This window comes from Panthera leo, chromosome C1 (genome assembly GCF_018350215.1).
Source record: "Panthera leo isolate Ple1 chromosome C1, P.leo_Ple1_pat1.1, whole genome shotgun sequence".
Taxonomy (NCBI): Eukaryota; Metazoa; Chordata; class Mammalia; order Carnivora; family Felidae; genus Panthera; species Panthera leo.
Genome location: NC_056686.1, coordinates 34,950,180 through 34,974,173, shown reverse-complemented (window position 1 = coordinate 34,974,173; position 23,994 = coordinate 34,950,180). Strand labels below are relative to the sequence as shown.

At 45.3% G+C, this 23,994-nt stretch overlaps 1 protein-coding gene and 1 long non-coding RNA gene across 6 annotated transcripts in view; one reads left to right on the top strand and one right to left on the bottom strand.

The window, feature by feature from the left end:
* The window catches only part of ARMH1 (armadillo like helical domain containing 1), a 36,986-nt gene extending 19,305 nt beyond the window's left edge, over positions 1-17,681 (bottom strand). For 2 of the 5 annotated variants that reach the window (XR_006205798.1, XM_042950766.1), the window contains exons 1-6: positions 17,593-17,681; positions 16,337-16,564; positions 11,292-11,360; positions 10,432-10,598; positions 9,180-9,376; positions 5,874-5,958 (exon numbers count right to left, since the gene is read on the bottom strand). Coding sequence is in view for 4 of the 5 variants with exons in the window: in XM_042950766.1 (XP_042806700.1) it covers positions 5,874-5,958; positions 9,180-9,376; positions 10,432-10,598; positions 11,292-11,360; positions 16,337-16,542 (724 nt within the window). In the remaining variant the exon portion in view is untranslated. Of the gene's footprint in view, positions 1-5,873; positions 5,959-9,179; positions 9,377-10,431; positions 10,599-11,291; positions 11,361-16,336; positions 16,565-17,592 lie in introns of those variants that run through there. The other 3 variants (XM_042950768.1, XM_042950770.1, XM_042950769.1) reach the window with 3 other exon arrangements.
* LOC122226874 lies at positions 12,725-18,860 on the top strand. The gene is made up of 4 exons (XR_006205800.1): positions 12,725-12,802; positions 14,670-14,801; positions 17,318-17,697; positions 18,116-18,860. It is a non-coding gene; the product is annotated as an uncharacterized LOC122226874 (long non-coding RNA).
* Positions 18,861-23,994: the final 5,134 nt, after the last annotated feature.

Sequence of the window (23,994 nt, the reverse complement as noted above, 5' to 3'; positions counted from 1 at the left end):
GAGGTGACATCTGAGCTGAAGTTTGAGAAGCTGTCCATCAATCCAAGGTCTGGGGGAAGAGCCTTCCAGAAGCTTTGCTGGCCATGACAGGTGTGTAGATTTTAGTGTAGGTGCAGTGGGAAGCTATTTTGAAATGATTGTTCTGGCTGCACTGGGAGGATGGGTTACAGGAGGCCGGAATGGAAGCAGACGTTAGCAAACAGGATGGTGGGTTAGCCTTGGGCGATCACGGGGTGGGGTTGGGGCGGACAAAGAGGGTAAGTAGGGAGAGAGCCAGATAGAACTTGGTAAGGGTGGGATGGGGTGGGAGGTGAGAGAAAGTGCAGATCATGGTACTGGTCTTACACTTTTTACCTGAACAGTTGGGTTGGTAGTGGCACCTTTTATTGAAAATAGGAGAAAGAAAAGGATTTGGGAAGAAAATCAAGCGTTCTGTTTTGGATATAAATTTCAGATGTCTGGGGAGGTTTCAGGGGAGAGATCAGGCCAAAGATACAGTCTGGTATCTGCATGTATAACATATTTGTGGTGCGTAAAGCCAGGGGACTAGACAAAATCACGCAAGCAGGAGGTGTTGGTAAAGAGATGAGAAGTAGGCTGACCTAACAGAGTGGTAGAGAAATTAGGAGAAAGTAGAAAAGCAAGCAGAGCAAACATGGCAGACCCAGCTGGCAGGAGAACAACGAGAAGTGGTATCACAGAAGCCCAGAGAAGAAAGCCGGATGCTTTGGGCCAATTGGGTCAATGGAAAAACGGGTAGCTGGAGGGGAACTTGGGGTCAAGGAGGGATATGCATCCTTAAACGCTATCACTTAATCTAATTTTGGGGGGCAAGTCTTTTAAATCTCTTTTAATCCATAGATTACCAAGGAGGGGCTCTCTTTTAAAGATGAGAGATACAGGGGGTGCCTGAATGGCTCAGCTGGTTAAGTGTCCAACTCTTGATTTCAGCTTGGGTCATGATTGTGCGGTTCATGGGATCAAGCCCCACATCAGGCTCTCTGCGCTGACAACAAGGAGCCTGCTTGGGATTTCTCTCTCCCTTCCCCACTTGTACTCTCTCTCTCAAAATAAATAAACATTAAAAAAAAAAAAAGATGGGGGATACAGATCATATTTGCATGTCAATGGAGATGATCCACCAGACAGAAAGAGAGAGGCTGTTGTGAGAAGGCTTTATGAATGTGCTTCAGAGAATAAGCAGAAGCAGAGGATGGGATGCTTGGGTGGCTCAGTCAGTTAAGTGACCAACTCTTGGTTTCAGCGCAGGTCATGATCTCATGGTGAGATCCACAGTGTGGAGCCTGCTTGGGATTCTCTCTACTTCTCTCTCTGCCCTTTCCCTGTTTGTGCTGTCTGTCTCTCAAATAAGTAAATAAATAAACTTAAAAAAAATAAACTTAAAAAAATAAACTTAAGTAAAAATAAACTTAAAAAAACTTAAAAAATAGACCTAAAAAAAAAAAAAGAAGAAGCAGAAGAGCTGGCCTGTGGTAGGAGCAGGGACATTTGGTAGTAATGGGAAAGAGAACAGAGAATGAGTAACGGGCCAGGCAGACTGGCAGATTTGGAGGTGGTGGGGGTGGAGTTCTCAATGAAAAAAGAGGTGAAGGTCTCACCTGGCTCCTGCACCACTGACAAGGGGAAAGAGTCACCAGGTCTCCTAAGCCTCTCCACCCTGTTTTCACTGGACTCTCCCTGAGAACTCCACTTTCCTTGTAACCTTCTCAGGGGAAGGATGTTAACTACCCCTCCCATCATGGAAGGTAGAGTGAACATCCTCCTTAACCTCCTCCTTCCTTCTGAACCACTCATTTTTGTTTTTTTGTTTTTGTTTTTTGTTTTTTGTTTTGTCTGTTTGTTGAGAGAGAGAGACAGAGAGAGAGAGAGAGAGAGAGAGAGAAGGAGGGAGAGAGAGAGTCCGAGAGAGAGAGAGAGAGAGAGAGAGAGTCGGGGAGGGGCAGAGGGAGGATCTTAAGCAGTCTCCACAGCCAGAACAGAGCTCGACATGGGGCTTGATCCCACGACCCAGAGATCATGACCTGAGCCAAAATCAAGAGTGGGACACTTAACCAACTGAGCCACTCAGTCGCCCCCCTGACTAAGCCACCCAGATGCCCTATGACCCATTAACTTTTCTCCTCAATACAAACACAAGCAACCCCCAGTACTTGGCATAGTACCTGGCACACCACGGATGTTCAATTAATATTTGTTTCTAAAAAACAAACGAACTCTGGCCCTTTTAAGGTTAGTCCATTCGACTATATCGCTTATTCCTCCTGGTTACTGGGTTCTCTAACCATGACTGTTGCCATCATCCTGGTCTTGTAATTTAGTGTTGTCCAACTCAGAGAAATTAATCTCTGATCCTCTCCAGTTGTCACTGTTAGGACCACATCTAAGACCTGTCAGACCTTCCCTCCCCCTGCCTTTGGAGGAGTCTCAGCGGGAGCTAACACTGTGTTCTCTTCCAGAACTTCCACTCCACCGATCACGTAGCATAGCTCCCCCTTGTGGACAATGCATATACATGCATATACATGCTCTACGTTCCCAGTTCCACCAAGACTATTTTGAAGTTCCTGGTAAAAAAGAATGATTCATTCATTCAACAGACATCTTGGGCACCTGTTATGAGTTTGGCATATTTGAAATTATCTTGAGACTCACGGTTTTACTGTTATCACAGGAGCAGACATCAAACCAAAAAGGCAGTGAGAAAATCTCATGTTTCTCCTGCCTCTGCCTCAGTGTGCATGTACAGTCTTCCCTCCCTCCCTCAACAGACATGCAACAAGGATCTACCCTATGCCAGAGACTGCACTGAGGAGATAAGGACAAAAGTGGTAAGGAGTGCACTGAAACTGTACACAGTGCATTCTAGAGATGACTGCTCTAGGGAAGGGGTGTACTGGAGGGCAGGAGGTGCAGGGTGGTACAAAGGAAGGAGGGCTGACATCTGGGCAGGGGTTGAAGGCAGGTGAGGGAAGGCCTTGGGAAAGAAATGCTTAAGCTAAGAAGTGATGATGAGTAGGAGTGGTCACATGAGTCAGGTGAAGGTGGTGGCGGGAAGGGAGGCTCAGTGCCACCCAGTCTAGTCCCCTTGGGCTGCTTGATTATGCTTCCTAACGTGATTCAACTGCCAGGTTACCCCCTTGCTCCAATGCAGCAACAACTCTCTGCTGCTGGGTTTGACCTTTACTCGGTTCCCTCCACTACCCCACACTTTACTGGCAACTCCTGCCAAGCTAGGAGACTCTCCTCCAGCTGGTAATGGATTTCAACATAGCATTACTTCTCAATTTACAAGGTCCATTTTCCCAGGCACACCTGCAGGGGTCAAACAAATATGAAATTGACAATGCTGCTGAAGGCAAAACTGACTGACATTTAGTTTCAACACGGCCTCCCCAAAATAAATGATATTGGAAGTCAGCGTCTGGACCTTTGTTGGTCTTCCCCAGGATCTCACATGCATAGTTGAACCCTGGTACACGCCTGCTCCTTCTGTCCCTCCCAGACTTCCTGGGTCTGGGGCTCCACCTGCCGAATCCTGATATGTCCTGATGTCCAGATCTTTCCTGCTTAATAGGTCTCTCTGTCCTGGCCTCCACAGCCCTGTTCATTCCCCCTTCCATATGCCATCTCATTCTCCATACTGAGGCAGTTCCCAGTCCTGTCCATTCTCTTTTCCCAGGGCCTGTTATTTGGCTAGACCAAGTACATTTTTTAAAAAATTTTTTAAAGATTTAAAAATTTTTTTAAAGTAATCTCTACACCCAACATGGGGCTTGAACCCACAACCTCAAGATCAAGAGTCACATGCTCCACTGACTGAGCCAGCCAGGCACCCCCAGACCAGCACATTCTTACTTTGTTATCTGAACAACCTGAAAGGCCTCCCAACTGTCCTCGAGACTTGAGAGCCTTCTGTGGCTCTGACCTACTGAGCACACCACCACTCAGGTAACATTCCTGAGACAGTGCTTTCCCTCTGCCACTCCCCTGTTCACGGCTCACTTTTCAATGGCTCTGTGCTGCCTACTGGAGAGAGTACCTGCTACTCTTCCATCTGGCTTTCAAGGTGCTCGTCAATCTGGTCCTAGCCTACCTTTCTAGATCTTTCTGGACTGAGACCTCTATCAAACTTCCACTAAATGATCTGTCACTCCTCAGATACATCTTGTATATCCCTACGTCTGGGACTTCTTTTATACCATTCTCCTTTCCAGAATGCCCTCCTCTTCTCCTTTCTACCTTCCCAGATCCTTCCCATTCTCCAAGGCTCAGCTCAAATACCACCTTCTCAGCAAACCCTTCTTTGATCCCTCCTGTTGAAAACAGAATTTTCTTTCTTTGAACCACTCTAGGAACAGGGAAGGAAACAACATCCTGTAAACACCTACTATGGGCTCATGTTAAAAGCATACATTTTAGGGGCACCTACGTGGCTCAGTCAGTTAAGTGTCTGACGTCGGCTCAGGTCATGATCTTGTGGTCCATGGGTTTGAGCCCCACATCTGGCTCTGTGCTGACAGCTCAGAGCCTGGAACCCGCTTTGGATTCTGTGTCTCCATCTCTAGCTGCCCTTCCCCCACTCTCTCTTTCTCTCTCTCTCTCAAAAATAAATTAACCTTAAAAAAATTAAAAAGCATACACTTGGGGCGCCTGGGTGGCGCAGTCGGTTAAGCGTCCGACTTCAGCCAGGTCACGATCTCGCGGTCCGTGAGTTCGAGCCCCGCATCGGGCTCTGGGCTGATGGCTCGGAGCCTGGAGCCTGTTTCCGATTCTGTGTCTCCCTCTCTCTCTGCCCCTCCCCCGTTCATGCTCTGTCTCTCTCTGTCCCAAAAAAAAAAAAAAAAAAAAAAAAAAAGCATACACTTTGCAGTCAGATCTGGTTTGAATCTAGTTAGTTGCATAACCGTGGGAAGCATACTTAATATCTCTGTGCTTTGATGCTTTAGCTTGAAAAACATAACAATACTTACCTCCACCATTTATTCATTTGAACATTTGAAACCTAATATGTGCCAGGCTCTGTACTCTTGTGGTTCTTTTGAGAATTAAATGAAAGGATGCATGGAAAGTGGCTAGCACATAGGTGTACTGAATACATGAAAACTTAATACTACCACCATCCAGTTTAGTTTCTTAGGAGAGGGACGGTCCCCCAGGTGACTTCTGTTTAGTGGGGAAGTACTACATAAGACTGAGAACCAGAGCCAGCTCTTCACCCAGGCAGGTCCTAGCAAATGTTAAAGCATCATGTGGCTGATTCAAAGTATAGAAAGTGGCTGTCATTTTCTGGCTGATCAGATCGAACCAGCATCTTCCATCTGCTGAGGTTACCTAGGATACTTAACATGGTTCCTGTGACTAAGAGAAAACTCTATGTATGTATGTATGTATTTGAGTGAGAGCAGGGGAGGGGCAGACAGAGGGGGACAGAGGATCCAAAGCAGCCTCTGCGCTGACAGGCTGATTGCAAAGAGCCCGATGTGGGGCTCAAACTCAAGAACCGTAAGATCATGACCTGAGCAAATGCTCAACCAGACTGAACTATCCAGGTGCTCCATGACTAAGAGAAAACTCTCAAGAGTGAATCTGTCTGGGGGCGCCTGCGTGGCTCAGTCGGTTGGGCGTCCGACTTCAGCTCAGGTCAGGTCATGATCCACGTTGGGCTCTGTGCTGACAGCTTGGAGCCTGGAGCCAGCTTCGGATTCTGTGTCTCCTCTCTCTGCCCCTCCCCCACTCACACTCTATCTCTCAAAAATGAATAAATATTAAAAGAAAATTTGAAGAGCAAACCTGTCTAGCTCTCACGGTGACTATAATGTGTGAGTGGGAGCAGACCCGGACGCCTCCCCTACCTTCATACTGCACTTCCAGGTGCATCGTGCGCAGTACCTTCAGCACGCAGTCCACAATGCTGGGGTGTGTGGTCCCAACGATCGACTGACAAGATAGACAACAGGACAAACTAGTTACTCTTTAGATCTAGTACACCTGGAAGAAATGAAAAGCGGACTTCCCAGACAGCTAGGCAGCCTGGCTGAGTGGGGAGAGGGAGGGGAGTGGTGAGTCAGCGGGCCTTGGCCCCCGCACCATCAAGTACATTTCTTTTCCAGGGGAGGGACAGATGGGCATCCAAGAATCAGACTGAAGCGTCTGCTGAGGTGACCACCGACCCCTCTAGCTCAGGAGGTGTTCAGTTGGGGTTAGCTGGCCACCTGCTAGAGGTGTGGGGACAAGCCTCCCCCCTTGCTGGGGGGAGGGTGGGCACAGGCTGGGGAGAGTGGCACTGATCCAGGATCCTATATCTTCTCTCCCTCATGAACCTCACCCAACAGGGGAACTGCTCCTTTCTACCTCTTCAACCTTTATCTGTGCATCACTTCCTGTCCATTAGCATGAAACACCCTCAAGTTCACCCAGATTGCACAAAATTATCCTTCGGCTCAATCTTCTCTTGCTACTGCTCTTTTCCCCCTTTACACCTAAGCTTTGCAGGAGCCCAGGGGAAACTACTTCATCCTCCATGCATCCCCCTTTGACAGGCTGCTGCAATTTAAATTTTCCTGCCATGGGACCAAGATTCAACCAAACTTTTCTTCTGGGGACCATCTTTCGGTTCTACCCACATTTAATCTCTCTGTTGTACTTGACCCAGCTGGTCATGTTCTCCTTATTGAAACTCTTTTCCCTGCATTTTCACAGTCCTATTTTTTCCCTGTTTTCATTTTATGGCTTCCATTGCTTTTTTCCAAAGAGGTTGAGTGGTATATGGAAAGACTAAGAACTCTCAGGGGGGCCTGGGTGGTTCCATCATTTAAGGATCTGACTCTTGATTTTGGCTCAGGTCATGATCTCACAGTTTGCGAGATGGAGTCCTGTGTGGGGCTCTGCGCTGACAGCATGGAGCCTGCTTGGGATTCTCTCTCTCCCCCTTTCTCTGTTCTCCCCTGCTCGTGCTTTCTCTTTCTCTCTCGCAATAAATAAACATTTAAAACAAGTTTTAGAAAAACTAAGAACTCTGTGGAGTTAAAGTTGGATTTATTTATTTATTTATTTATTTTTAATGTTTTAATGTTTATTTATGACAAAGAGACAGAGAGACAGAGCATGAGTGGGGGAGGGGCAGAGAGAGAGGGAGACACAGAATCAGAAGCAGGCTCCAGTCTCTGAGCTGTCAGCACAGAGCCTGACGCAGGGCTCGAACTCACAAGCTGTGAGATCATGACCTGAGCTGAAGTTGCACGCTTAACTGACTGAGCCTCCCAGGTGCCCAATTTAGTTTTTAATTAAAAAAAAAAAAGGTTATTTATTCATTTTGAGAGAGAGAGAGAGAGAGAGAGTGAGTAGGGGAAGGGCAGAGAAAGAGGAAGAGAGAGAACCTTAAGCAAGCTCCACTCTGTCAGCACAGAGCCTGACGTGGGGCCTGATGTGGGGCCCAAACTGACAACAGTGAGATCATGACCTGAGCTGAAATCAAGAGCTAGACACTCAACCGACTGAGCCACCCAGGCGCCCCAAGAGAGTTGGGTTTAAATGCCCACTTAGTACATACCTCTTACTTAGTGTGTGGCTTTGAATAAGTCACCAAACACCCCTCAAGGCTCAGTTACATCATCTTTAAAATGGGGATAATAATGTCTGCCTCCATAAGCTATTGTAAAGACTAAAGTAAGCCCCTGGCACAGTGCCTGGCAGGTAGGAGGCACTTAAAAACTGAAAACTGGAAGTAATAATAATAATAATAATAATAATCCAGCTCTTTTGTTGGGCCTTTCTCCTCCGCTCATCTCTTAAATGCTGGCAATGTTCCTTCTCCTTACTTGGTTCACTTTACCTGGCTGATCTTATTCACTTCTGTTGTTTTAGTTACTACTTCTCTGCTCATGAAACCCAGTGGGCCTCTCTCCTAGATGTCCTCAACAGTAATTCCTCAATTAAGCTAGGAGTCAGAATTACTTGGGGAGCTTAACAAGAAAAAGCATTACCAAAGGCTGCCTGAAAACTGTCAGATTCTATGGGAGGGATGCCCAGGATTTGGTATTTAAAAAAATTGTTTTTGAATTTTATTTATTTTTGAAAGAGAGAGAGAGAGAGAGAGAGAACAAGAGGGTGAGGGGCAGAGAGTAGGGGACACAGAATCCCAAGCAGACTCCATGCCATCAGCACCCAGCCCAACTTGGGGCTCAAACTCAAGATAATGACCTGAGCTGAGATCAAGAGTCAGTGGCTCAACTCACTGTGCCACCCAGATGCCCCCAGGATTTGGTATTTTTTCCATAAATGACCTATTTATATCTTTTTTTTTTTTTTGGCCTATTTATATCTTCTGCAGCTGGCTGGGCCTGCTCCTTAAATGGTACTTGGGAGCCACCGAGGCTCATCAAGTCAAAACCTAACTCCTCCCAAATCAGATCGGTTTTTCCTGCTCTCTCCTGCTGGTACCCAACTCTGCCTGATGCTAAGTCCAAAGCTGGATGTCATTTTTTACTGCTTTTCTTTTACTGCCCCACTTACCACTCACTCTGCCTCAGAAATGTCTGTCTGACCCTGTCCTCTCTGTTCCCACTGCCACAGTTCAGACCTTACCCTTCCTTTGACCTCTTGTCTCCCTGCCTCCACTGAGCCTGGAGCTGTTTTGAGAGCTTTTAATAATTTACCTCAAGACCAGTCTTGGAGCCTCTCTTCCCTCCTTATTAGCACAGTGTCTTCATGTGGCCACCATGTCCCAAATCTGCTTCCACTAGCATTCAAGGGCACTGAGAGGAAGGTAGAGCCCGCAAGAGAAAAGGAGCTTTCCCAAGCCCTGGCGATCTGGCCTCTCACTTCCATGCTGTCAACAAATGTGCCCATGATGCCTTCCCTACTAAATTGACTTCTGTAAGCTTTTCTACAGTCTTTTCATCATCCTTGTTTCTTGTCTCAACCACTTTTAAGTCTGCCAACATCTTTCTGATCCTTAAGTAAACAGGACAAATCACTCTGCTGGGAGACATGAACTCTTTGTCCTGCCTTGGCCTTCTGGAAGTAACGCTGATTGAACAGCAGATGTGCAGTGGGAGGCTGAGCTCAGTTTCTCATGCCTGAGTGAAGTGCAACTGTGGAAGGTAATTTTCAGGTTAGTGTGTTGAATCGGAACCACAGGAGCATGTGGGCTGCCTCACCTGTGCAGTCCTGAGAGTCTGCAGGGAGAGCTGCTGAGCTTTTGGGGACGCACAAGGCAGCAAAGCTATTAGACCTTTGTACACTTGATTCTGGTACTTGGGATTACCGTGGACCAAAGAATCCAATAGAATCTGCACTTCTTCTTGGGTCTCTTCTGATTTAGACTTTGCCAAAAATTCTGCTATGGATCTTACACCTGAACAAAGAAAAGAGGAAATGCCCAATTGGAAGGGATTTATGAGAAAGAGCCTCACTTGAGATTACATAATATGGGGTAAGGACTGAAATGTGTTAACCAAGCCTGTTCAAGCGAAGCAAAAATCAAGGCTCTTGCGTTGCCTCACTGCCTTATTTGCCTCATGGCTCTGTGGCCAGAGGATTTTGTTTCAACACAGGGCATGTCCGCTTGTCAAAATCTGTTGTAAAGTTGAAAATGGCTCTGCAAAATGCACAATTAAACACGTGTTTGGGATTGCTATGTGATAATGAACACATATGCAGCATTCAGCAGTTTACTAAATGTTCTGACACATGCTGCCTCATTTAATCACTATACTGAGAGGGAGGTGTTAGTCCCATTTCATGGATAAATACACTAAGGCTCAGAGAGGCCATGGGGAGACATAGAGGAGAACCATGATGAAAAGTGCAGTGAGGGAAATACTTTGAAAAAGGGGTGTGGGGGGGATGGCATCATCTTTATCCACCCTGATCAGGACACTTGATGGAACATACGGAAATTACACGATTATTTACACTTCTCACTATATTGTAAGCTCTTTGAGGACAAGGACTGTATTTTATTCATCTTTGTACTCCCAGCACCTTAGTGTATATGTGTGTGTGTGTGTGTGTGTGTGTGTGTGTGTATACTTAGCACACATATTCAATGACTTTATTTCCTTTTTATTTCTAGAGTTATTCATAACTCACTTAATTTCACAAAGGATTTTAGGCAATGGCTCAATAAATCTTTGTTGAATGGGTGCATAAAAGAGGATATATTTAAAATGGAGAAGTATTTCCAAAACTACCATGGAAAGATTTGAGCAAATGACAAATCAAGAAAATCATAAATCTGACTCTTCTGGCAGTGACGTGGACAGGGGCTAATTGACTCCACTGTACAAAGTGCTTCTGTGCAACCAGTTCCATGATGTGTTTTCCTAGAGCAGTGCTGGGTGCTGCCACCATTTTGCCCAGGCCCCTAGGAAGACATGGGATCGCCACCCTGTCATACACAGTACCCACCATAGCTTTCACAAATGAGCTCCTTGTACTTCCTGCCAGAGTTCGCAATGACCTGAAGTAGCCTGATGGATTCCTTCTTGTCCTCCTCCTTGATCTTCTCCAGCCCAAGTATTTCCAAGAGTGTTAGGACGCCTCCAACCTCGAGAAATTCTATAAGGTACCGATTACTGTCCAGAGAAATACAAGAGTAGAAATCAGACACCCTGTCAGGTTCCTTGGCACTCACCTTTCTGAGGGATCTCAAGGGCCTTTCTTCACATACTTTGCCCTCCTATCTAGGAAGTGCTCATGGGCAAAGTGACACAATAATTTAGAAGTTCTTCCTTCTAGCAGCAAATGAAAAAGTTAAATACAATGGACATATCTTGTGTTTGGTTTTTCAGCATCTGTTTCTCTTCTTGAAATGGCACCTCAATGACCCTTGGGGGAATCACCCCTCTGCCACTCAAGGGCCATGTGGTTTTGGCAGGATGAGCGGGTGACAGGGAACACCATCATTCTGACTGCAGTAATCGTTTGGGACCAGCCATGTGACCTCAGTTGGCTCAAGGAGGTTCAAAACTGGGGACTTTCTTAGGAATCCCTGGGAAAGATAAGTGCTCTTTTGGGTGGACTGAGCTAGAAGGATGCATGTCTGGAGTTTCTGAGAGCCATAGCGCTCAGAACAGAGCTGAGAAATAGAGAAAAAGAGAGGCAGGGACCAAGTACTGATGACATTTTTTGAGCCCTTGGATCTAGTCAGGCCGAAAATCTGCATTTCTACCCAGATGGTGAAATGTGGTGGTCCCATGTGGTGTGAATGCCAAGGCCACCATGAGCCCAACATACAACTGAGATCCCAGAATCTCTCTAGAACTCACCTGCTTACAGCTGACAAGAAGATGCCAATTGACTTTAGAAGCTTATCTAAACACGAGCCAGTCATATAGCTGTATGACAAGTTAAAGAGTGAATTTCAGGATGGTTTTTCACACAGGAACCAGATCCTGTGACTGATTCCTGGTCATCATCTATGATGATCATGGCCCATTCCTGGGCCTACATCTATGGCCCAGGATGACCGATAGTTGAATTGTATCCTTTATCTGAGAAGGGTCCCTAGGGTGAAGGGGAAGTGGAAACAAACATGGGGTGGGGGAATGCTGGCAGTCATGTTCACAGTTCCCCAGGAAGCTTTTCACCGGTATTCCAGCAACCTTGACTCTGACAGGCCCCCTAGACAGCAAGGAGGCTCTGATGAATATAAGGTGCATGGAGAAAGCATAGTCAATTTTCCAAGACTCTCTATGCTATGACCATTGCACCCTTGGGTCTCTGCACAGTTCATTACTTTGTGCCTCGTTTTTAGACTTCTCTAAAAATAATCAGCTTCATCATTAATTCTCAATTTTGTACTTGCTCAGAGCTTTACACTGGAGGTCACTATCTTTATGAAGAATTGCGTGTCTTCCTAATAAGAACAACGGGAGATGGTGGAAAAATTAAACTCTGATTTAAAACAACCTCAGTATTTAATGTTATTTTTTAATGTGAGCCTTGCAAAAAGCCTCATTGTAATAAAGCACCCAGAGCACGCATCAGCTCAGATACAAGGTATGAAATCAACCCACAACAGAAAAGAAACCAGTCAACAATTACTAGGCTCATAACACATCACAGGCTCTTAGAACACTTAAGAAATTAGCTGAAATTATTGCAGCTCATGGAGGATGACTGAGAGCTTCCAAGACTGATAAAGGCTAATGTAATGGGTTGGAGGTAATGGTGCTTTGTTGGGGGGGGGGGGGGAGGGCGCGTGAGGCAAATTATCTCTGCTGCACCCTGGTTCCCAGGATGCCAATAGAAGTGGAGACAGATTGGCTCATTAGGAAAGGCTCTTTGCTGCAAAAACAGTGTTTGCTCTAGAGCCAGGCTCCCCTGCCTGTTGCCACTCCAGCTGGGGGCCAGGATATCAGCCCACAGGGTAGTCTCTGTATTCCTCCATTGTCTCCCACCCAGCTCCCCAGGAGCCCCAGCCCCGCCCCCCCTTCCTACCTCACTGCCTTCTCCCTCTTCTCCTCAGTTACTAGCTAGGCTCACCAACTTTTGTCACCTCTTTTTCCTCTGCCCCAGGCTAGTCTTGCTTTCACAGTCACTCATTATGCGTATTTCTGATCCCTTATTTTCAGCAATTAGTTCCAGAAGTCTGTCACCATATCAGCAGGTGCTAACCAGTACTAAGCATTCATTGTGTGCCAGGCACTGTGTTGCTTTGCTTGCATTGTCACACTGAATCCTCACCACACCCCATGGGGGCTGCTATTATAACATGTCCATGTACTTCATGAGGATGTAATCTCAGCCAGGGTAATGACTTCTCTAAGTCCCAAAGGTAACTGATGGAACTGGGATTTGAACCTAGGAGTCTAATTCAGAGTCTGAGTTTTTCCTGTCAGGCCTCTCTGCCTGTAGACAGATGGAGGGAGTGGGGCTATTTATGGATTATTTCCTTGGATGGTGTTGGAGGTGGAATCGTGGGTCTGCCCTCTCACTGGGGAGGGAGACGGTGAAGTAGAGTGGATGATACACGGGCTTTGGGCCAGATAGACCCTTTGCAAACCTTATCTCTGCCATTTACTAGTAAATTACTCAAACTTTTCAGGTAATGACAATCACCTATTAGGCTTGGTGTTAGGCTCACAGGAGATAATATTTGTACATCACATAGCTAGAGCATAAAAAGACTCAATAAATGGCAACTAATAATTTTGTCATTATAATATATAAATCCTTGTTTTTTTAAAAAAATTTTTATGTTTATTTATTTTTGAGAGAGAGAGAGAGAGAGAGAGAGTTGAGCAGGGGAGGGGCAGAAAGAGAGATACAGAATCCAAAGCAGGCTCCAGGCTCTGAGCTGTCAACACAGAGCCTGACGCAGGGCTCAAATCCATGGACCGTGAGATTATGACCTGAGCTAAAGTCAGATGCTGAACCAACTAAGCCACCTAGGTGCCCCTGTAAATCCTTAATTCTACTGGTCTATTCTGGAAGTTCAAGGTTAAAAAAGGGGTTTGAGGCTTCTGTGAGATTAGGCGGTAGTCGATTTTGTAAAACATAATGATGCTATGTTGATTTGTTTTCCTTCAAAATCCACCATAACTAGAGGACTGGGGAGGAGGAGTGAAGTCACTGATTTAAAACACGGTATCACTTCGGCTGGTCTATTTTCTCTGTTGTATGACAAGGTCACAGCAAGTTAGGAAATTATGAATAATTTCAGGTATAGACACTGAACATACAACTGTATATTAAAAGCATGATTTGAATCATTCAGTAAGTGCTGAGTGAGCGTCTACTAAATGTTAGGCATTCTGATTGGCACTTGGGATATGGGGAAGAATGATACCAGGCCTAGAGTAATAAGGGCAGTGACTGAGTAAGAAAAGAACATTATCATTTAAGGGGTGGGTGTAGGAAAGATCCTGCAACAGAGACTGAGAAATGGCCTTGGGAGAAGGTGGAGGAGAGGAGAGCATAGATAGGGGCAGTGGACAAGCCGGATGGGGGCTAGGGTGAGGTGAGTGAGGCACTTGCTTCGATTGTGAAATTTCAGGGGGCATCAAACAACTCAGTAATCAAATAATATTCCAATGTGCTATTTAAAAAAATAAAAATTAACACAAAAAAAATCCATGATGAATAAAATATTAAAGTTTTAAATGAAGATGGGGTCTGACCCTGTGCTTGTACAACCCTGACTCCCTCCCCTCCTCCTGTCATGTGGAAAGTGCTGCCAAGTGAGATGAGGAGGGAAAAAGGTAGTCTAGACTCAGTGACAAAGGGGTTGCAGATAACCTTGGTGAGGTCAGTGTCACAAATTGTGAGGTCGAAGCCAGATTATAGGTGATGATGCTTCTCAAAGTATCATCTTTGGATCACATGAGAGTCACCAAAGGATGCTTGTGAGAAACAAAGAGGCCAGGGAGTCTCCCTCAATCTACTAAATCAGAACAGTGGGGTGGGGGTGGGGAGGTAGACTCATAATCTGCATCTTAAACCTCTTTTATGCACACTAATGTCTGAGGACACTGGGGTCAACCTAGAGATATATTCAGTGGTTTTCCCCTTGGCTTGTTCTAGGCCTGAGTCTGATTAGTAATTTTATCAATGATTTAACTGTAAGAAGAAGAGAGCTGTAATTACTTAAGCCTTTAGTTTTGCCCAGGTGCAGACTCTGGTTCACTCATTCCTTTGTTCAGTAAACACATAGGAAGTATCCCTAATGTGCCAGGCATGGTCCTGCGTGTTAGGGTTGAAGAGATGAGGAGAACAGATGTGGTTCCTGCCCTCACAGAGTCTACAATCCAGTGGGGAAGAGAGATACTGAGCAGGTATGAACAGTACAATATTATGGCAATGAAGACAGAGGGAATGTCATGAGCTACATATGTAACAGGCTAGGTATGTGCATAGGCTAGTCTGGGGCTCAGAAAAGGGCTTTCTGAGGAAGGGATGTTTTAGATTGAGATCTGAATACTGGAGTAGGAATTAGTCAAATTAAGAGGAGGTTTAGAGAAGAGGGGAGGGTTCAGGCAAGAAGAAAAATATATAAAAGGATCTGAGATGCTCCGTGGAATGCTGTGGGCACCCAGCAGGAATATCCACAAACTCATCCCTAACTCAAACTATCAAATCTGTCTTCAACCCTTATCTGTCTCCGGGGCTCCTGAGCAAGGTACCTCAAACACAACATGTCCCAAACCAGATTTATCAACTCCAGCTCCCTCGTTTCTTGGATTCTCTTCCCACATGATGGCACCCCATTCGCCCAGTTTCCCAAGCCAGAAACATGAGAGTCATTCTGTGGAATAGAAGTGGAGATGGTAGTTGGATTAATAGGTATGGAACTCAGATTCCAGAGAGAAACGTGGGCAGGGATACACAACTGAGAGCCCTTTAACGGTAGTGGGGTTGACATCACAACGATGGGTTAGGTCACTCAGGGAGAATCTATGAGTGAGCAGAGAAGAGGGACATGGATGGAGCCCCAAGAAACATCCACATTTCAGGGATGGCTGAAGAAAATTTGGAACATAGAGAAATAAAGGAGAAAACCAAGAGAATTGGTGTCACAGAAACCAAGGGAAGAGTATATAGTTTTTTGTTTGTTTGTTTGTTTGTTTGTGATGATCTATACGTGCATTCTTTCTTCTTTTTTTCTTTTTTCTTTTCTCTTTCTTTCTTTCTTAAGTATAATTGACATATAACATTATATTAGTTTCAGGGAAGCGTGTTTTGAGAAGTGGTAATGGTTGATTGACAAATGCCACTGAGAGGTCATGTATAATGACTGAGGATGTAGTCACTGGGTTTTGCAATTAGAACAACATTGGTGACCTTGGCAAGACCTGCATCGGTGAAGGGGACAGAAGTCAGACTGCTGTGGGTGGGGGAGAAAAGGGAGGTAAAGAAGTATAGACAGGGAAAGTCAATAACCTTTTCAAGAAGCTTCACCATGAAGGGCAGGAACTAGGTGGAATACTGGTTTGAGATGCGGATTTAATTTAATGTTTTAAGGCAGAAGGGATTTGAGCATATGTAAATGCCAATGAAAAAGCTGGTAGGGAGGCAAAAATGAAGGCCACCAGAGAGAAAGAATAAGGTTCCTGCGGACAGAGAGAGGACAACCCCAGATGGAAGGAATACCCATGTCAAATCTTATGGGAATGGAAGGGGTTAGGGGTGAGAATGAGGATATAAGTTGGGAAGACAGGAAAGGAGAGAGTTCTTGACTTTGGGGACACTACTTTGATCACCAGATGTCCTGATCTAAAATCTTAGACTCAAGAGAAGAGCTCCCTCAATAATCTTCATTCCTTTTCTCCTTTGAAGATTGCCCAATTTATTTCTGTTCAGCAAAGGATACATGAGTCTAAGCCAGGTGGTCAGGCGTACCAGGAACAAGCTGGCTCCCTGAGAAAACTCCTGCTCCAGTTCAGGGGCGGTCTTGCCTTGGTTGGTCTCGATGAAAGTGTTGAGGATGTGACTCCTTGCAACTTTGCCAGCATTGTCCCAATCCTGTAAAAAACTCAAGAGCCGGCTGATGGCTGCCTGCTCCTTTATAGAAGTCATGGTCAGTCAGTCCTGAAGTTGGCTACAGAGGGAGGGAAAACAGGTTACCAAAATAGTTAGAACCATGCAAGTCCTGTGGGCTACTCTATGGGTTTTGCTTTTCCAGCAATCGGCGGGAGGCAGGGGGAGTCTCTGTCACCCACATGGATGTTGAAACATTCAAAATATACCTCTAGAACAGGTCACCTCCTACTTGAACAGGCAGGATCTAGCTGTGTTGTAATGGCATGAAGAATATCAAGGTGGCAAACATCTGCTTCACATTTAAGAGCTAAGATTTTAGCTCCTTGGATCCTCTGCTGATGCCAGCTGAGATGAGGGTGCTTGCTAAAAACCTGGGTCTCTTTCACCCCTCATTTCACACAGTGTCAGAGATTTGGGGTCGTTAGAGACCTGGCGCTTCTCATACCAATCGGCCAAGGAAAAATGCTCCTTAACCTTGTGCCTTGGGCTCTTATACTATTCTTTTAAAAACAACTTTAAAAAAAGTTAGTAAGAATAAAAAGTTCCCATTCCATAGTTAGATTAATGGGCTGTGGTTTGTAGGAGTCTGTGTCCTTGGGAGAGTGTTTTCAGTGGGGGAGGGAAGGTTTAAAATCAACCCGTTTTCCAAAAATAGTTGTGATTGAAAGTGTTATTATCCATAACAAATGTTAGTGCTGATGGGAGAGAGGCATGTGTGATTCTTTTGTCTAACAGACAAGTGAAAGTCATATTTCACATTATCACGGGGTTTTCTGTGATTTACAGAATATTTGTGAAACATTACTTGCAGGGGCCATGATTGATATGGAGAGAACAGCTTGTGTGTAGGGGAGATGTGTATTTCACGAAGACTGTTCAACATGAAATTTACAGTCCCATAAAGTGCTTCTACATCTTCGCCAGAGATCTAGTTAAAAGGACTTTACAGTCTGAAACATCCTAAAATTGATTCTAAATTAACGTTTCCTCACATGTATTTGAGATATTGATGGGGCCCAGCTATCAGAATTTTATTAGGAAGCAATAATCTGAGGCACACTGAGACAGACATACATACACACCAACCTCCACTACTCCCCAGAGGACACTGGATATGCGCTCTCAGGAAGGGCGTCCACGTAGCCTCAGGGATGGAGACAACCACGAAATCCTGTCAGCCTTAACAGCCAGGTGAGTAACCGTGGATCACCCTAAACACAAAAATGACCAAAATCCCTCATAGGATCAGGAATCAATCACTGTTAATGACATTACAGCCCTAAGTCTGGGAATAACTTTCAGAGGCCGCGGCCACCTTCAGCATCCAAACAGGCCTCAAGAAAATGGGGATGAATGGCCGTTCTGGACCTCAGGGAAGAGGAGTTGAAACACCACCATTAGGTTTAAGAAGCAGAAAAGCACCCTGTGCCCACCCCACTGCCCCCTGCTGCCGTGGGTGGACTCTCTCCAGGATTAAAATTTAAAGTGCCATCAGAGATGCACCCAGCAATTCTAGGCCAGGGAGGGTGGGACACTTGCAGCTGGGCTCTCCCCACTTTGGATCCTGAGGTTTCCTTGGATCTTCCCTTTCTTAATCTTTTCTTAACAGGAAAGGAAAACCCACAAATGGCAGCTTTAAAGGTCACAGCGATTCAGGTGTCCATCAGTGAGTATGTGGGGCAGGCCCATCACGTGGCACTGTGTGAGGCGCTGCGGGACATGCGGGGATGAATACAGCACTGCCAGGGCCCTTGAGGAGCCCCAGATCTTGTGACAGTGGAAGAACATGAGACTTGGAGTCAGACTGGGAGCCAAGGAGAGAGGCCTCAGGAGAAACCAGTCCTGCAACCCCTTGATCTCAGACACCTTGACCAGAACCTCCAGACTGTGAGATAACCAATATCCATTGTTTAAGCCACCCAACCTATTGTGCTTTGTGATGGCAGCCCCAGCAAACTCCTACATCACCCTCACTTAATTTATCTGTTTTAGGCAGTATTTATTTCTTACTCTGACAGTTGAGGAATTAGCTTTCTCGTACCATGCTAACTTCCATTTTTTCTTCTCCCCTTATCCTCATAATATAGTTTTCCACAATTTATAGTTAAATCAATAGTTAGTGTTTACATTATTGATTAGGTAAATAAATACTGTCCACTCAAGCCGTAAACTACTATTACATTTTCTTTCCTTACAAGTTGGTTTAACCTGGAGCTAACAATTGTTTCTTTTTTTTTTTTTTAATTGTTTAGACTTCTGAGTACCTAGGGCTACTTTCTTCCCAATGTTCCAAACACATGGCAATTTTTCCAAATGTTCAATCCCTAACAGATCAGTTCCATCTTTTCCTTGGCGACTTTTTTTTTTTTTTAATGTTTATTTATTTTTGAGAGGGAGAGAGAGCGAGCAAGCTGGGAAGGGGCAGAGAGAGAGAAGGGGACAGAAAAGCAGGCTCTGCACTGTGGGGCTCAAACTCATGACCTGAGCCGAAGTCAGACGCTTAACTGACTGAGTCACCCAGGAGCCCCTTCTCTGGCGACTTCTTTCCCACAGACCTCTGTCTTTCTGCTCCAGTTTAGACTGGTTGCTTGCTAAGCTTGGCACACAAATGTTGTCCTAGGATTTCCTTTTTGCCAGTTTTCTGTTGACTGTTCTGTTTCCTGGATCTACCTCTCCTCCTTTGTGGTTTGCTCTCTTGTTTTCCTAAAGTATATTCTTCAGTAGTTTCCTAAGAAATGAAAATTACTTTGTGTGTGTGCGTCCTTGAAAGTCTGAAAGTATATTGACCTCGTGTTAGATTGGTTGGGTATATAATTCCATGTTAGAAATAAACTCTCAGATTGAGCCTCCCTTGTTGCTGTTGAGAAGTCTGATGTCGTTCTGATTTATGTGCCATTGCCTGTGGCTTGCTTTTTCATTCTCGATGCTTTTAAACACTTTTCTGAAATTGTATGACCGTATGCCTTGGTGCAGGTCTTTTTCACTTAGTATTCTAGGCCCTTGGTGGGCTCTCTTGATCAGGTGCTATGTTCCTGCGAGTTTTGGAAATTTATCAGGCAATAACCAGTCTTTTCATTGAAGAACACATAAATGTCAGTGGAGGGTTGTTTTTTTATTTTTTACCCCTTCTGGGTGTCTTCAGGACTTTTCTACTTTACAGGTCGTGAGAGGCTGGAGGGTGCTAGATGCCTGGGACGAGGTGAGGGGCTCGGGCTGCCCCAATGCAGTGTGTAGGCTTTCCCTCCGACACTCAGTTTTCCATCCTCTATCTCATCCCTGCCCTTCAGACTATGCCTGAGGTCTCTTGAGTATGGGGGCCTCCAGGGTTCAATTTCCTTCTTTCTGATGCTGCAAGAGTTTAGAGTTGCCATGTGGTTTTTGAGGAAGGAGCTTGGGGTGGGGGCAAAGTGCTCTGCATACAGATTTCAGCCAGTTCCCCTCTGTTAGCCCCATACCTCATTCTAACATGTGCTAATTCGTGCCTTCAAGGCACTAAGCTTTTTGGAAGTTAAACTAGGTGAACTGACTTGCTTCTTGTTGGTAATCTCCCCCTGCTGGCACTTTGTTTGTGATTTCTTAGGGTGTTTCAAGCCAGGTAACATTTCCCTACCTGCTTTCTAAATATTTATCGAGCTTTCATCTGCTGTAATACCTTTTTGTATTTCTTTAGTGTTATGTTAGGGAGGTATGGAGAAGTAGGGGAGGTACAGGATGGCAGTCATGTTGAATCAAGAGCCTCCAGCCACTTATTTATTTTTATCTCAGCTTTTCTTCAAAATAGGACTTGGTGAGGATTACAAACAAAACAAAACAAAAAGCCCAAAACCCCAAACCAAATAACCAGTAAGTACAATTTTAAAAAGAATTAAAAAGAAGAAAACAGTGGGAAAAGGAGAGAAATGTACCACGTTCGGGAGAGAGTGGCTGGGATAAATTCTGTATCTGAGCTTCTTCTTGACTACCAAATATAAGGGGATACATTCTGTATCTTTCATGGTGAAGGGAGGAGAGATGGAATGATGGTGGGGAGGAGAAACTAATGTTTTTTAGTGTTTATAAGAGCTAGTCACATATATTTTATGGACATTATTTTAATCCTCTTAAGATCCTGAGGAAGTATTTATTATTATCTCTAGTTTCTAGATGGGAAAAACTAAGGTTTAGAAAGTTTGCTCATTTATTGACGGCCTCACAGCTAAGCAGGGGTGGAAACGGAAACTGCACTCAGGTTTGTGTGTAACTCCAGAGTCCATCTTCTCTCCGTTAAACCAAAAGCACTGATTCTGCTCTCCCTTGTGTTCCAAAATGTCACCAAACACCTCTTATTGTCAAATTCGGTGGCTAACTTGCAGTCCCATCTTGCTTGACCTCTGATGGATTGTGGGTGACTCCCTTTTCAACATTTCTTTCCTGACCTCACTCTCCCTGGTTCTACCCCCCTCACTGGATCCTCCTCAGGCTCCTGTGCAGCTCTCTTCTGTTCTCAGTTGTCTTCTCACGCTTTGTAATCTCCTGGCTGGCCTCCTCCACTTAATCACTTCATATTACATCTGCAGGCTTTAGGTCTCCCAAAGCCACACTGTCAGCCTGGGCCTCCCTTCTGAGGTCCAGATGCCTGTACCTAATGACCAGTGGACGTCCTCATCAGTATGTTTCACACACTCTTCAAATCCTACATCCACAGCTGAGCTTGCCAAACCCTCACACTTGCTCCTTCCCCTGTGTTGCCCTAGTTCGTAACTAGCTCACCACTCTCCTAGTCACCCAAGAGATATATATATTTTTTATGTTTATTTTTATTTTTATTAAAAAATTTTTTTTTAATGTTTATTTATTTTTGAGACAGAGAGAGACAGAGCATGAACGGGGGAGGGCCAGACAGAGAGGGAGACACAGAATCTGAAACAAGCTCCAGGCTCTGAGCCGTCAGCACAGAGCCAGACACGGGGCTCGAACTCATGGACTGCGAGATCATGACCTGAGCTGAAGTCGGACGCTTAACCGACTGAGCCACCCAGGCACCCCTGTTTATTTTTATTTTTGAGAGAGGGAGTGAGTGGGGAGGGGCAGAGAGAGAGGGAGAGAGAGGATCCCAAGCAGGCTCTGTGCTGTCCGTGCAGAGCCCAATGCAGGGCTTGAACTCACGAATTGTGAGATCATGACCTGAGCTAAAATCAAGAGTGGGACGTTTAACCTTAACCGACTCAGCCACCCAAGGCACTCCCCCAAGAGCTATCTTTGACACATTCCTCTCCCTTACCCTCCTTGTCTGAGCTGTTGCCAGGTTCTGCCAGTTGGCCTTCCTAAATCTCCATCAGTTTATTTATCTTCATCTCCACTGCCACTACGTTCATTGACCCCGTCATCCCTCACATGGATTGCTGCAATGGCCTCTACCCGATCTTCAGGTTTACCTCATCCTAATCTTCAGTCACCTGAGATTTAAAAACAATGCAAATCCGACAGATTTCCCTGCTTCAATGTCTTCAGTTGTTCCTCATTAGTCTCAAGATAAAGTTTCAAACATCTCAGCCCAAAGAACTTCTAAATTCTGCCACAACTGAAATCTGACCTCCTCCGCCCCTGCCCCGAGTCACGGCTTCCAGTGGGAGTTGAGAGGAGGCTGCCCTCTTTCCCATGCTTCAAACCCTTCTCTAAATTCCTCATATTAAATCATTTCTTTTTGGGGTGCCTGGGTGGCTCAGCTGGTTGAGCACTGGACTCTTGGTTTTGGCTCGGGTCATGATCCCAGGGGTGTGGGATCGAGCCCCATGTTGGGCTCTGTGCTGGGTGTGGAGCTTGCTTGAGATTCTCTCTCTCTGTCCCTCTTCCTTGCTTGTGCGCTCTCCCTCTCTCAAATAAAATAAAAAGGGGCACCTGGGTGACTCAATCAGTTAAGCATCCAACTCTTTTTTTTTTTTTAATGTTCAGTATTTTTAAGAGAGAGAGAGGGAGAGAGAAAGAGAGCAGGGGAGGGGCAGAGAGACAGTGGAAGACACAGAATCCAAAGCAGGCTCCAGGCTCTGAGCTGTCAGCACAGAGACTGACATGGGGCTCAAACTTGTGAACCACAAAATAATGACCTGAGCTGAAGTTGGACGCTTAACCAACTGAGCCACCCAGGCGCCCCAGCATCCAACTCTTGATCTCGTATCAGGTCATGATCTCACAGTTCGTGAGATTGAGCTTCACACTGGGCTCTGTGCTGACAGCACAGAGCCTGCTTGGGACTCTCTCTCTCTCCACCCCCCTCTCTGTCCCTCCCCTGCTCCTGTGCTCTCTCTCTCTCAAAATAAATAAATAAACTTAAAAAAAAAAAAGTCAGCAGTTAAAAAAAAATAAAATAAAAATAAATTTAAAAAATTACTTCTTTTCCTCTGAGGTCCAGCCTCTTGTCCTTCCCCCTCTTCTAGGCTTCGGCGCTCATTTATGGGCCACTCCCTGATGCTCATGATGGTTTGGGCACCTGTCTTCCTGTTTACCCAAGCACGGCTGGGCAGTTTCAACATCAACATGCTCTAACTTTGAAATCTGGGTGGCTGGTATCATCCCTGGCACATAATGGATGCTCAACAAGGGTTATTTTAATTGACATCTGACATAATGTGCTCATAATGAGCGTTTAATTTCCTTAACCTCACACAGTAATTAATTAAACAGATGTCCTGGGTGTTGATTCCCAGCCAAGTACTGGGATTGGGCCTGGTTAACATGACAAATCTAGTCTTTGCCTTCACGATGCTTAGAGATTGGTGGGTGGAGAGAAAGGCAACCTGGTGATTTTAATGAAAAGTGAAAAGTGCTCTTGGGCGCCTTGAGCGTCCCATTCTTGATTTTGGCTCAGGTCATGATCTCATGGTTCATGGAATTGAAACCCACATTGGGTTCTGCACTGACAGGTGGAGTCTGCTTGGGATTCTCTCTTTCCCTTTCTCTGCCCACCCCCAACCCTGCACTTATACACACGCGCTCATGCTCTCTCTCTCTCTCTCTCTCAAAATAAATAGATAAATAAACTTAAAAAAAAAAATCACGACTTAAAAAGTAAGTGAAAAGTGCTCTGATGGAGTAAATCCCAGGATCTGTTGAAGCAGGTAGGAGAGGCACAGAATCTAGATTCCAATGACCCTGAACCTGCACCTCTAACCAACCCCGCATTCATACTCACGATGAGCCGCCTGTGACGTCTGCAAGCTCCTTGCCCTCCCACCTCCTCCATCTGTTCTCAGGACATCTACTCCTGGGTTAACAAAAAGCCATGAGGCAAGAATGTCCTCACAGTCTTCTTCACTCTTCCCATTTGACCTGTACCCACACCTGTCCTTTTTTCCTTCTCCCTCTCCCAGAACTCTCCATCCATCTGTCTTGCCTTCTTAAGGCTCTCACTCCACCCACTGCCCCCTTCTCCCCTGTATCCTCAACTGCACTCTTTATTTAGGCATTTTTCTTGTTAACTTACTTAATTCTTGCCTAGTCTAAAACAAAATT